This window comes from Cucurbita maxima, unplaced genomic scaffold, assembly GCF_002738345.1.
Source record: "Cucurbita maxima cultivar Rimu unplaced genomic scaffold, Cmax_1.0 Cma_Scf00016, whole genome shotgun sequence".
In the NCBI taxonomy this organism is placed as follows: domain Eukaryota; kingdom Viridiplantae; phylum Streptophyta; class Magnoliopsida; order Cucurbitales; family Cucurbitaceae; genus Cucurbita; species Cucurbita maxima.
Window position 1 is genome coordinate 587919 of NW_019272032.1, and position 13293 is coordinate 601211.

Sequence of the window (13293 nt, forward strand, 5' to 3'; positions counted from 1 at the left end):
GAGAAGAAAATTTGGATGGAAGTTTAAGGAGGATTTACTTCTGGTACCTCTAGTTGAGAGTGATCAGGAGCTTCTGCATTTACTACATCTGGAGAAAGAAGTTCAAAGGCTTTCGACTCTTCAATTGCCGTGTCGTCAATCTCAACCTCTGCTAATTGATCTTCCAAATCCTCACTACTTAAGATAATGTCCAAATCCCCATCAGAATCAATATGAGGAGCAACTGAAGAATCTGGAAGTTCTGTAGATGAAGATGGTCTGATAACCCCTTTAGTTAAGATGACAATTGATCCTGGCACATGAACAACTGATTAGCTGAAAGAATTAATTGAGGGCAAAGGAAATTGTTGTTTGAAGAGGAGAGAAAATACTGATTTAAGTTATTACCAGAACATGACCACTCAAATTTGAGGTAACCAAAAGACCTTTACAAGATTCTTCAAGGGTGTCTGAATTCTTCACTGAATTTTCAGAATTGTTAGAAGTACCTTTAAGATCTTGATTCAAATTACCCATCAACTGAAGTAATGAATGAACTGTTGGCATTACCTTCTAATATTTGGTATGTTCTGGTTATTTTTATTTATTTATTTTTTTGATAGGAGATAATTTAATTGATAATTAAAATTTACAAAAGGGATGTAATATCCATGATGTTTACAAAAGACCTTCCCAATTTGTAAAAAGACCTTCTGATTATTAGAAAAAGCTCCATTAATAAGTGGGTTGAAGCTGGAAAAGAAAATATATCGTGGATTAGTGACATTAGTGCTCTTATTCCTTCGTAGTTGTGAAGTATTTGATAGTTTAACAAAATGCTATAGCATGCTCTATCATTTGTATTTCTTGGTTTTTGAGGGGTTGAGAACTCGTAGCAGGGATTTTGATATCCATGAGCGTCATGGTCAGCTTACCTTCACCTCACTATTTTATTATTAAATCCTACGTAGGTGAAATTTAATCCTTTGTAGTTGGGAGGTAATTGATAGTTTAACAAAAATGCTATTAGTATGTTCTATGATTTGTATTTTTTGGTTCAAGGGGCTGGAAATTTGTAGCGGGGTTTTTGATATCTATGAGCATTATGGTCTGCTTGCCTTCACCTCAACCATTCTATTATTAAATCTTACATATGTGATTGCCATGACAAATTCATTCCCTCTAAGTCTTTTACTATTTACATTGGTTCTTGACCACTAGGCCAACTCAAACAATGTAATGTGAAATTTAAAGCAATCTAGCTTGTGATAGAATATGAGGATGTTGATTATATGTGGACTCGTCGGATTCTCTGTAACTTCGTATTTTTTCAGCTTGTAACCCCTTTTGAACTTCTTTTTTGTAACGAGATATGAACTTTTTCATATCAAATGGATTTTGTTATTTATATTAAAAAGGAGCAATGGTGAAAGGCGTGGCCATTTAACATTGATTTGTACCATCCTATATCAGAGCTAATCCTAGGGCTTCCTCACGTGCTTGTGTGTTTGTGTGCTTTGTCACTTAGTTAAGGGATCTAATACATTGAAAAATCCTGTTATTTCAGATATCCAAGGATGCCTGAAGAGCTATTGCCGAACATAGTAAAAGCCTTGCAAGCAACAATTGAAGAGGGCTTTTCATTCAAAAGTGATCAAACCGACCTGCTGGTTAGATATATTTTTGGAACCTTATCTTGATTTTCTTTTGTGTAGTTGTTAATGAGTATTTCTTTTCATTTTTCTACAGGCTGCTGCTATCAGTTGCTTAAATGCAGCCGTATCTGTTTCTCAGTCCTCTCCTCATGTAAACGAGATGCTTTCCGAACAAATATCCACAGGTTAGTCATGTGTTGTGGTTCTTTCTGACATGTTCTTAAGTGTCATATTAATTGTCTAATGTTCTTTAATATTGTGTAATGTGTCCGTCAGAGACTTTTGTGTAATGCTCTTAATCAATTTAGTTCTTATGGGGCTTATTTCCTACTTTTATCCTTTTCTTTATAAAAAAATTTCTACATTTATTCCAAATAACAGACATTCTATAAGTAATAAATGGATCCTTACCTAATAGCTTGCAATTTGTATCCATGATTCGAGGTAATATAGAGATTCATTTTTTTGGAACAAGAAATGAAGTTTTTCAGTGAATAAATGAAAAGAGATTATGCTAAAAAGATACAAGCTCCACAAATGAGTGAAAAGAAGAACAGGAAAATATCATTACAAATTAAATAAAAAAAACATTCCAATTTAACATAAATCTAGCAAAGTAAAAGCAACAAAAGGCTTATATGACCACTCTAAGAAGATGCCTTAAGCATGTGAATTGGTGTAGGGAATTAGTTTTAATAGTGTTGGCTGAATTATTTAGTGGTTTGGTGCTTAATTTGTTGTTAAAACTTCTCTAACTAGACTGGTAACCTGTTATGGAATACTTTAGAACCATAATAAGCTCCTTCGATTAAAGTTCTCAGAGAACTCATTCCTTTGTGGTTATCTGCTTTGTCAATGAACATAATATTTTGAAGAAAATCACATGATGTACTTCGAGTTTCTTTAACCAACTTCCTCGATATCCACATGATTTGTTTTTCTGTCTGTGTAGCTCAAAAGGGAAACAGTGTTCTTATCACATTACTTCAATATTCTGAGCAATTAACCAACCCAACCATTTGTATAGAGGCTCTTCAGGTAATATTATATTGAAAATTTTCTACAGTTTATTTTTCTGACCACTGGTTTTATTATTTTTGCAGCTCTTCTTTCTCAACCACCTAATATCGTTCACGTGACTTCATATATGTATTGTCATGGTTATGAGTATTGTCTTATCTTATCTTTCAGTTCTTTTGAATGTCTGTTTTTCCTGGTCGAGAATGCACTCAGTTTATTGTTTAAGGAATCATTTCAATATTTAACTTATGAATGCTTGATCAATAATTTGTGCATCGTACGGGATTTGAAGTATGCAAATGCATAGGATTTAGCTCTTCACTTTTTGAGCTCCATATATTATTAAATGGCTCATCAAAGGTATTTGGTCGTTTGGCTGGTGAGGTTTTAATGGAGTGATATCTTTTCTGGAAAAATTACATAGTATATATGGTTGAGACGATTTATGAGATTTGTTTTGTTGCAGGCCTTAAAGGCTGTATCACACAATTACCCGCATATCATGTTTGCTTTCTGGGAACAACTTTCCTCAGTTGTTTCCAACTTTCTACATGAAGCTGCTCCTGAAGTTTCTACGGGGCAGTGGAGGGTGCATTCGAGAAACAGTGTTGGAATTATTGGAGAGAAAGTTATAACGGCGGCTGTCAAGGTAAAATGCTCAAAAGTGCCTTTGGCTTGTAAACGACTATTATAAAAGAAAAACAAATCAGGGCAAAAAGTCTGAGGTGGCCGAGAAGTCCTAACTTATCCAAGGTTAATAGCAAAAACAGTCAAGTTCAAAGAACACTATAATTCCACTTGCATATAACAAGCCCATGCAGAATTAGAAGTTTGACACCCAACAGTTTAATTAGGAATGGAGGAGTATAACTGAAAGTTCCATTATTAAGAGCCGAAACGAATACCTATGATAAATTTGTATCATCCCTATAATCATTATACAGAAAATATACAATATATTTTAGACTAGAGAGTCATGTATAGGTAAACAAGAGAACCCTAAAGTAAATGATGTACAATAACAACAAAGGATGACTACATAATAATGTATATCTTATAATACCCTCCTCAAGCTGAAGCAAATATGTCAGTCATGCCCAGCTTGTTACAAAGATGATATATTCTTGTTTCATTTAAAACTTTGATTTCCAATTGATCTCTAGTCTTCATAGATCCTGTGGACACTAATCTTGATGTACTTTCTCACGAATGTTTAGTTCACTCATGAAACACTAGATTAGATACAATAAGCGATGCAGTTTGGTTATCACAACACAAATTAGTTAATACTAGAGTCTCTCAGTCAAAAGTTGATGTATGCACACTAGTTTATAGTCAAAAGTTGATGTATCCACATTAGTTTATACACAGGTTGTACCATAGCTCTATATTCTAAATCGTCACTATAACGTGAAATCACATGATGTTTCTTACTCTTCCATGACACTAAACGACCTCCTACAAAAATACAATATCCAAAAGTTCATCTTCTATCTTCTCTAGATCCTGCCCAATCAACAACCGAAAAATATTTAACTTTTGTATGACCATGATCTTTATACGAGATTCCACACCTATTCCGTACTTTGTGACGGATTCTCTGCCCGCATTAAAGAAGGCCTGCAAATTTCATACATTCAATTGACTTCCTATTTTCTTGAGTTTAAAAATCCTAAAAACTCGAGCAGTTCCGTCTTAAATTGCAATGAGTTACCATGCCAACTACTTCACTCTCAATTGAATTCTTGTTTTGAATGTAGAATCGAGTGTCATATTGAAACCAAGTCTTCTTTTGTGTCATCCTATGGTGGATCCTAATCAATATAATCATCCTTCTCAATGTTTCGTAGATAAAATCAAATCGTTTGACTCCTATCATAATAATTGGAGCCATTTAATTTATGCGTTGTGATCTTTGAAGAAAGAGGAACCATGTTAGATACTACCATAGGTTTCATATCTTCAGCCATTAGTTACGCACAAACTACAGAAAAATCCCAAGAGAAACATTAACCAGATCTAAACTGTAAGAAAACCAACCGGGCCACACCCAATAGTGCAATTCGAGACAAACTAAGTAGGTTTTGTCAAATCTTAGTGCACGTGCTCTAAGCTGAGGCAATTCGAGACAAACTAAGAGAAACATTAACCAGATTTAATGACCAAAAACTTAAAGCTGAGGCAATCCTAGGCAACGGAAATAGGAATGGTGCTCTCACGTGCTAGCGCGTGGCGACGAAGCAAAAGCTTTTAGCAGTGCTTGTGGCTCACACGTGGCTCCTTTCTATGAACACTCTACTGATGGCGGCATCCTGAGGTAGGTGGTGTTGACAAATGACGATTTTAATGTGATGACCAAAACTTAAAATTCTAGCCTCACTTAGAAGTCCTAATTGCCAAGCAAAAATCCTGAAACCCTAAGGACTCTAATTTCTTGTAATCAAAACTAGAGAAAAAAAATAGAGTCACATATATATAGGTACCCATGAGAATCCTAAACTATAGAATGTACCGTTATAATAAAGGATGTTTATTCTTAATAACATAGATATCAGAACAATACCATCACGTGATAATTTCATGATGACAATATTACTTTTCACAACGTTAGTTAACAACGCAACTATTACTTTTACTTAATTTTCTTTAGATCATGTAAAGGGATGTATAGGCTAACTGGTCCTTTGACCTTGTAGCTTTTTTCTTCATAGTTTGAAATAGTAATAATAGTACTGTCCACATACAATAATAATAGGTAGCTTACCATTGGGAAGGGAAGGTTTTGGTCTTATCAGTTTTCTATGGAGGCCTAGGCTAGATTGAAAGAAATGTGCAAGGTCATTAGATGGACTGACTTTGGTGTTTATCAATTATATAATGAATGTTTCATCTTGAACATTTGTAATCTTCTCTTTTTGCAAATATCTAATAGGGGATTAGTTGGTAAACTCATAAATTATGGTACGTCAAAAGATTGATGTTTAAGAGTTGCTTTCTTCTTTTTCATCCCAATTACTTTCCACGTATTAATGCTGTCAGGTTTTGGATGAATGTCTTCGGGCAATATCTGGGTTCAAAGGTACGGAGGATCTTTTGGATGATAACCTACTTGATTCTCCATTTACTTCCGACTGCATAAGAATGAAGAAGGTTTCATCAGCTCCATCATATGAATTCAAGAGCTCAAATGAGACTGTTGACAGTCCAGAGGAGGAATGCGCAGGAATGAAGCAGTGGTGTGAAGTGATTGAGAAGCATTTACCTAGGAGTTTGTTGCATACTTCTGCAATGGTAGACTAGACTTTCCCTTATTCTTATTCAAAATATTATGAGAAGTTCTATATATCGTGATATACGCATACAGGCGCTGCTTTATAATGTTTTGTTGTTCCGTAGGTAAAAAGAATATACACCTTCCAAGACGCTGAGAAGGAAATAAGTAGACTCCTAGAATTATTTGGTAGCTATTGAAAGTGAGACCACATAAGCTACAAAAGGAAGTACACACTAAACATGGACATGATAATACTAAAAACATAAAAGAGGAAATGAATTGGAATACATGACTGAAGATCCCATAAATCCCAATACTTGTAATAATATCAATCTTTTTCCAACGTCTGAAAAGAGGTTTTTGCACTCCTTGATAAGCTTCATAATCTTACCATAATGAAATGCTTTCTTCCACGACGGTACGGTCGTTGATTTTTTGGGTCTCTTTATCAAATGAAAGTTTGTTTCTTGTCAGAAAAAAAAAATCTAGGGACCATCAAACACTTTTAGTAGGTGCTAGATTTAGACATGGTTACAGATAGACATGTTGACTCAACTAAGAGACTAAGACAAAAAAAGTCAGAGAGAATGAAACTAGAAGTGGACAACTAATTCCTTGTTATATCAGTCTCCCGAACACCTCAAACTTGCCAACTCTCCCTCTCAGTCTCTACCAATGTAACTCCTCTATAAAATTTTCAAAGGAAAAGAAGGTCTTGAATCAATGGTTCCCTTTTGTCATGTGGTGTCTTTTTAAGGATTTTTTTCTCTTTCTTGTAATGAAATGAAAAATTACAAGAAAAAGTGACAGACTCGCAAGGAAAAAGAAAATCAAAACAACTAAATATATGAAACAAACCACAACCTAACTGCACAATCTAAAGAATTAAATAAGCCAAAAATATTAGGCTAGAACTGAAAAACTACTATAAATACCAGGCAATACAACTCAAAACTTCTCAAACAGACACTCGACGATCTAAAGACAAATTGGAAAAAGCTAAACAATAGTTATATTCTTCAGTGAGTGAGATCCTTTTGGCGGGTCCTTTTGGTTTCTTGTCTGTTCTCTATTGTTTCTAATCGCTTTATGATCTTGTCTGCTCTTTAGTTCTGTTTTTTCTTCACTCCTTTTGGGAATTTTTATCCTTGGAACATTTTCCTTTTCATTGTATCAATGTAAAGTTGTTTCTTGTTCAGCTATAATATATATACACACACACACACTTATTAGTTCTTATGTTAACTTTTGTTTCAATTTGGTTCTTATTCCCTTAAAAGTTTCAATTACGTCCTTTTGATTTGTCCGGTTGGAAGTTATGAAAACCGAATGAAACAAGTTATTTTCGTTGCACTTTGAGAAGGTTGATAAGAACTTATCTGGGAATATTGGTTCCCTAAATACCATTTTTCTGCTCATATGTTTCATAAATTAATAAAATTCAATCCTTCTGAAATTTATAAAACATATTTATCCTGTGAAGTGTGAGGTGTTGAGTTTGTCTTTGTTATAACCGATTCTTCAACTTGTTTATTTTTTATGGAAGGTGAGAGCGGCATCCATTACATGTTTTGCGGGTATTACTTCCCCTGTTTTCTCCTCTCTCTCTAAGGAAAAAGAGGACTATATATTGTCTTCAGTGGTAGGGTTTCATTTGGATCAGACCCAAGTCTACTCTAGAATCCTTTTTTTTCCTGGATAAAGTCAATTTTCAACAGCTATGTACTTTATTTCAAAGGTGAATGCTGCAGTGTATGATGAGGTGCCATCAGTGAGATCAGCTGCTTGTCGTGCCATCGGTGTCATATCATGTTTCCCTCAAGTTTCTCAAAGGTGCTTCTAAAGTAATGGTGTGCTAAATATCTATGTTATTTTCATTACTTCATCTTGAAAAGGTGATTGAACCTTTTCTAAATGTCCAAATGATATAGTGCAGAGATTCTCGATAAGTTCATCCATGCTGTTGAGATCAATACTCGTGATTCTTTGGTTTCGGTAACTATTTTTATGAATATTCCTTGATATTAGCATACAAAACATGCTGCTTCTCTTTATCTATATATGTAAATTATTCACACAACTTTTTAGGTAAGAGGAACAGCCTCTTGGGCATTGGCAAATATATGTGAGTCAATCCGTCGTTTTTTTGATGATTTTCCTTCAAGACAACCCACAGGTGAGTTAATGGAAACAGACTAATAGTATTCACCATCTTTTGTGAATCTCGTGATTGTTAGGTACTAATACAGTCAAGGTTTTCTAATCATTTTAGTGATTATTTTGTAGATTCAATAGAACGTTCTCATACATTAACACTATTAATCAAGTGCAGTTTGCGTCTAGCAAATGATGGAGACAAGGTAAATCTTCAGCTTTGCAAATTTATTATCGTGGAATTTATTTTTAGCCTTTTATAAGCTATTATCATTTTTTCTTAACAATAAACGAATTTTTCATTGATAAGAGTACATCCTGAGAAAAGAGAACTGCATGTAAATTGCAATCCTTCAATCTGAACAACTGCTGTAGTGCAAACCCTAGAATAGTTACTGACTAGTTTAGACTTTTTGTTAGTCCTGACTGATTGTGATTAGTATAATAGCTGTTAGTTGATTTTTTTATTAGTTAAATATTTGTTAATGCATCACTATTATAAATATAACTGTTTAGTTTGATAAAGGCAGATTATTATAAACAATAAAGTCCCTGATTTTGGGTTTACACCAAATTGATAATTATAGAAACCTCGTGAGAAGGATTGATGGCTAGAAAAAAGATAACCACTTTCAGAAGCAAGGCAGTTCAGTCCATTAGGGATTCTAAAGTGGAACTCCAAAAAAATATGCGAACCATTTTATCACCAAGAACATTGACTCGACTCTTGCTGTCAGTTAAGGATCTCTCGGACAAGTTCAAAGAAATTTGATCAAAGTTCATTGTATGATTGATGATGGCTGGACAGTTGGATCAGTTGGTTTTGAATCTTTCTAATCTGTATGGCCATTGGAAGCAAACAAAAGTTAATGATAATAATCTTCATCAATAATCACAAGAATGAGCCAGACTACCAGCCATGCGACACCAAGAATTGAGGGACTACTCCATAGAAGATACCATGAAAATTTTCGTTCTTGAATCAAGATTCCGTTGTTCCTCAAGTTTTTTTTTTTCCTTTTTTTAATGAACAATCTGAAGGTGTATGCATATGCATAGGGTATATGGACGAGAGAACCCCTCCCTAGACGCTATTCCAGAAGAGCCCTCCACTCTTGAAGTATCAAAGATAGAGGATAATTACAAAAGAATTTGTCGTTTCTATAGCAAGAAGCAAATAGTTGTACACTACTACAAAAACTATTGGAATGATCAAACTTTTCTTAAAAAATCCTTTGATTCCCTTCTTTCTAGCAGCACCACAAATTGTATCTCACCCAAGTCTCACAAGGCTCTAGCACTTCCCTTGAGACCATATGCATGAAGAGATTTCAAAAGCCAAACTTCTACAAACGGAGGCATGCATAAAGAGGTCGCAAAGATATCAATGAGAAAACACCACCCCTGACGCACAAAAGAACACTGCATGAATAAGTGGTCCAGGCGATTCTTCTTCTTGAGAGCAAAGGGAAGAAATGGAAGATTACTGACTTGGGGGCATTTGTTTCCCAAACAACAGAGCCTAGGTTTTCAGGGGAGGAATAATTTTTACCATTCAAATTTAATGGTCCTTGGGTCTTTTATTGGTATTTCCACAAGCTCAAATATTTGACTGTAGGTTGTAAAAGGCAGATTATTGTCATCTAAAGTTGGTTTTATACCAACGACATGAACATTGCACAAATTGTAGCTGTGGGAGGAAAAAATAATATTCTTATTCACTGAAGGAACCAATTACTGGTAGGTATAATACAACAAGAATTTATGAAAAATGAAAAGATAGACCGAGTAAAAATTAGACTAAAACCCAATAAGAAAATATGCGTACTAATTAATGCTAATCAAAGGTGGTTATCAGTAATGTTGTGGTGAGAGTGTTAGCATTTTGATGGCGAGATGATACAATGTTTTGTTCTACTGTGTTATTGATATGAAATGAAAATCCATCTCTAGGTACTTTTATCTGTCATGATGCTTGAGATTTTAATATGTTGATTGCTACTTGGCTATTACAAAATATTTGGAATGAATTTGAAGATTTATGTTTAGATCCAGCTTTTGGATTCACATACCTTCATAAATACCCAAGGAAGTACACAATGTTCTACACTGCATCTTGTTATAACAGCTTGCTTTTTGCTTCTCCAAGTGACCCAGTTACCCCATAATAGGAGCAATAACTAGTTGTAGATTTCAACAAGTTACTTCTTCAACTTTACCTTGAAAGAAAACAAATAAAAGTGATACAAATTTACTAGAAGGGAATAAAGAGGTATGGGGGAGAACTTGGTCTATGAGGTAACGAGCCTAGTTAGACTCCATGAATGAGCTATTTTTGACAAAAGGATGAATGTTTAGAATTCATTCAAAATGCTTTCAGATAGTTAGGAAGTAATGAACATAGCAAAGAATTATGCACACACTCATCAACTCAATATATATATTTTTTTCTATTATTTTATTCACTCTGTTTCCTTCTATTACTTCAGTGAAAAGTTTCATTTCTTGTTAAAAAATAAGTAAAATAAAACTACATTATTCTACGATAACAATGCAGACCTGCCACTTTCACCGATGGAAGAGGCAACTCTAGGGAGCTCTAGACTTATAGTATATATCCTATTTTTGTCAATTACTTCGCCACCAATTTTTTCATCTTTTTATTCTTTTAGGTATTTAGTTTTATTGTGAAGTATGTTGTATCTACAAGTTGTTTTTGCCACTTGATGCAGTAGTAAGTTTCCTGTTTTTTGCACCAGTAGATTAAATCAAATGCTGTCAGAGCTCTGGGAAATCTTTCAAGGTTGATAAAGTTTTCGGATTTAACATCCCCCTGTGAGAAGCCTGTAATTAATTTGGGGTTATATCCAGCAGTTAATAACTCCGAAGATCTCTTGTCGACAAGTAATTCAAATTTTCTCGAGAGGATAGTTCAGGCATTTATTTCTGGAATCACAACTGGAAATGTGAAGGTAAATTTGTCATGTGAAATTCAGTTATCCTGTCTCTCTAGCATTAAATATTTTGTGATCACTAAAATTTAAACTTATGCTGGACAGGTCCAGTGGAATGTTTGTCATGCATTAAGCAACTTATTTTTAAATGAAACATTGAGACTGCAGGACATGGACAGGTAAATTGAATTTAAAATGCTTGATAAAATCAACTTGTCGAGTAACCAGTGGATATTCCTCACTTCCTGCAATATGTTAGACTATAATTTTAAAGAATAACTTCCCTTTTTTGTCAATCCAATAATTTTTTGGACGGTTGTGACTGCAGGACATGGACAGGTAAAACAGAATTAAATGTGTTTGATAAAATTATATTGTCAAAAAAATATATTTAGACAGACTCTTTAGATTTGTTCAAATCATCAATTGAATTAGAGATTTGGTGAAAATTTTGTCCAGAAATGGCCATGTTTGAACCTTCAAATAATAGGTCATGTTTACGTAAGTGTCAGAACGCATATTTTAGCAAGAGAGCATGCCTTAGGGATATTTCCTTGTAGAAACTGTAGTCTTCTCAATGTAGAAATATAGTTTTGATAATAACTTATAATATGTGAATTTTATCGTTGTATAAACGTTCTGTGATGCTCATATTCTTAATCTAGTTGCTCAAGCAACGGTAAATCTTGTAGGTGGTTTGTAATGTTTGTGTACATTTTTCTTAGGTCATCAGTATCCTTCTGTACATTTTTCTTTGTCCAGACCATTTTCCTTACTTGCTGAAAGCCTTCGATATTTTTATCATAATTCTTGTTTGCTGCTTTGCTAGGGTCTCATCACTTTTCAATATTCTTTTGCTACTACTGCGGGATTCCCCTAATTTTAAGGTGAGGATACAAGCTGCTGCGGCTTTATCTGTGCCAGCTTCAGTGTATGGTAAGTAGGCGCTATCAGCTAGCCTGAGAACGTAATACTGGAAATTGACAACCTTAGTGAAGTCCATTCTACTTGGTATAAATGCACGACTTGTTTCTTGAAGGGAAGATGGGTGGTAGTAATGAGAACTGTATTTTTGTATACCAGTCATACTAATGTAATTTTTCCAAGGTTATAATGAAATTGCAGCTTCCTGCAGATGGGTAATTAAATAAGTTCACTTTTTGGTGCAGGCTATGGGAAGTCTTTTCCAGATGTAGTCCAAGGTTTGGAGCACACAATTGAGAATCTAGAATCAAATCATATCCCAGCACCAAGTTTCAAGTATAAGGTTGCACTCGAGAAGCAGGTCAATTTCTCCAACCAATTTCAATACGAGCAATACTGGTACATTAAAACAAACTTAGCACTTAAAACCAACCTTTCATTTCTAGCATTGAGTGAGTACTGTGGTTATAGGGAGCTTAGCTGTGAACTCATGAACCAACAAAAAAAAATGTTGGTGATCCCAAAAATGGCATCAACAAGAAAGCCATAAAATGTGATTCACTCTGTTTTTATTCTGAACTTCTATTTCATCCTTCCAAAATTCCCATAAGGTTGTGATTCATCCTCTTAATCCTGATATTGTCCATGAAAGTTGGTATTGTATCCAATTAAATAATCGTAAAAGTGAATGTGGGAGAGGTGCTATAAATGAGAAGTTGGTCCATGGTGGTAAGTGCATAGTGTCTTGGACGTACTTTTTCAACTGTGTAGCGCCATGATTTACACACGATTATGTTCAACGCAGTTGTTAAGGAAAACTTAAGTCGTAATCTATTCTTACGTTGTTCTTGATGGCTTCATCAAGCTTTTAGGTTCTTTCATCCTCAACTAAGCTTCAATTCATGTTCAACAAAGTGTTCTTGGTCATTACATCACCCGTACGTGTATCGTCTTTCATTTGTTACTCTAGACTTGCCTCTGCTCTAAGCTAAGTCCTAAAGCTCAATCTTATCTCTACTCTAGACCAAGGTCCTTCAAAAGCAACATCTCATCTCATTTCATCATCTTGATTCTCAATAACACGGCCTACACACTACTACATCGATCTTGAACTTCATAGAGATGTGTTGGGACCCATTGTTGAGTCAAAACAACTTTAAAATGCTCAATCGAAGCTTATTGGGTGATTTCAGCACTTATTGAGCCTTATTGGGGCATTATAACGCTTATCGATAGCACAACTTTGCAAACCAGAACTCATCGAGCATTTATAATGCTTAGAGGACATAACAGGCAAATACTGTGTTAATAATAAACTATCCAGTCCCACTGA

The 13293-nt window shown here is 34.6% G+C and overlaps 1 protein-coding gene across 5 annotated transcripts in view; it reads left to right on the plus strand.

Moving 5' to 3' along the window:
- LOC111491546 (HEAT repeat-containing protein 6) overlaps positions 1–13293 on the plus strand; it is a 29488-nt gene that overhangs the window by 13352 nt on the left and 2843 nt on the right. For 2 of the 5 annotated variants that reach the window (XM_023140500.1, XM_023140501.1), the window contains exons 12-25: positions 1547–1649; positions 1729–1819; positions 2587–2672; positions 3121–3303; positions 5694–5945; positions 7475–7570; positions 7667–7761; positions 7860–7923; positions 8017–8104; positions 8215–8288; positions 10845–11054; positions 11142–11215; positions 11866–11972; positions 12206–12321. In XM_023140500.1, coding sequence (XP_022996268.1) covers positions 1547–1649; positions 1729–1819; positions 2587–2672; positions 3121–3303; positions 5694–5945; positions 7475–7570; positions 7667–7761; positions 7860–7923; positions 8017–8104; positions 8215–8288; positions 10845–11054; positions 11142–11215; positions 11866–11972; positions 12206–12321 — 1639 coding nt within the window. Of the gene's footprint in view, positions 1–1546; positions 1650–1728; positions 1820–2586; positions 2673–3120; positions 3304–5693; positions 5946–7474; positions 7571–7666; positions 7762–7859; positions 7924–8016; positions 8105–8214; positions 8289–9339; positions 9809–10844; positions 11055–11141; positions 11216–11865; positions 11973–12205; positions 12360–13293 lie in introns of those variants that run through there. The other 3 variants (XM_023140503.1, XR_002719712.1, XM_023140504.1) reach the window with 3 other exon arrangements.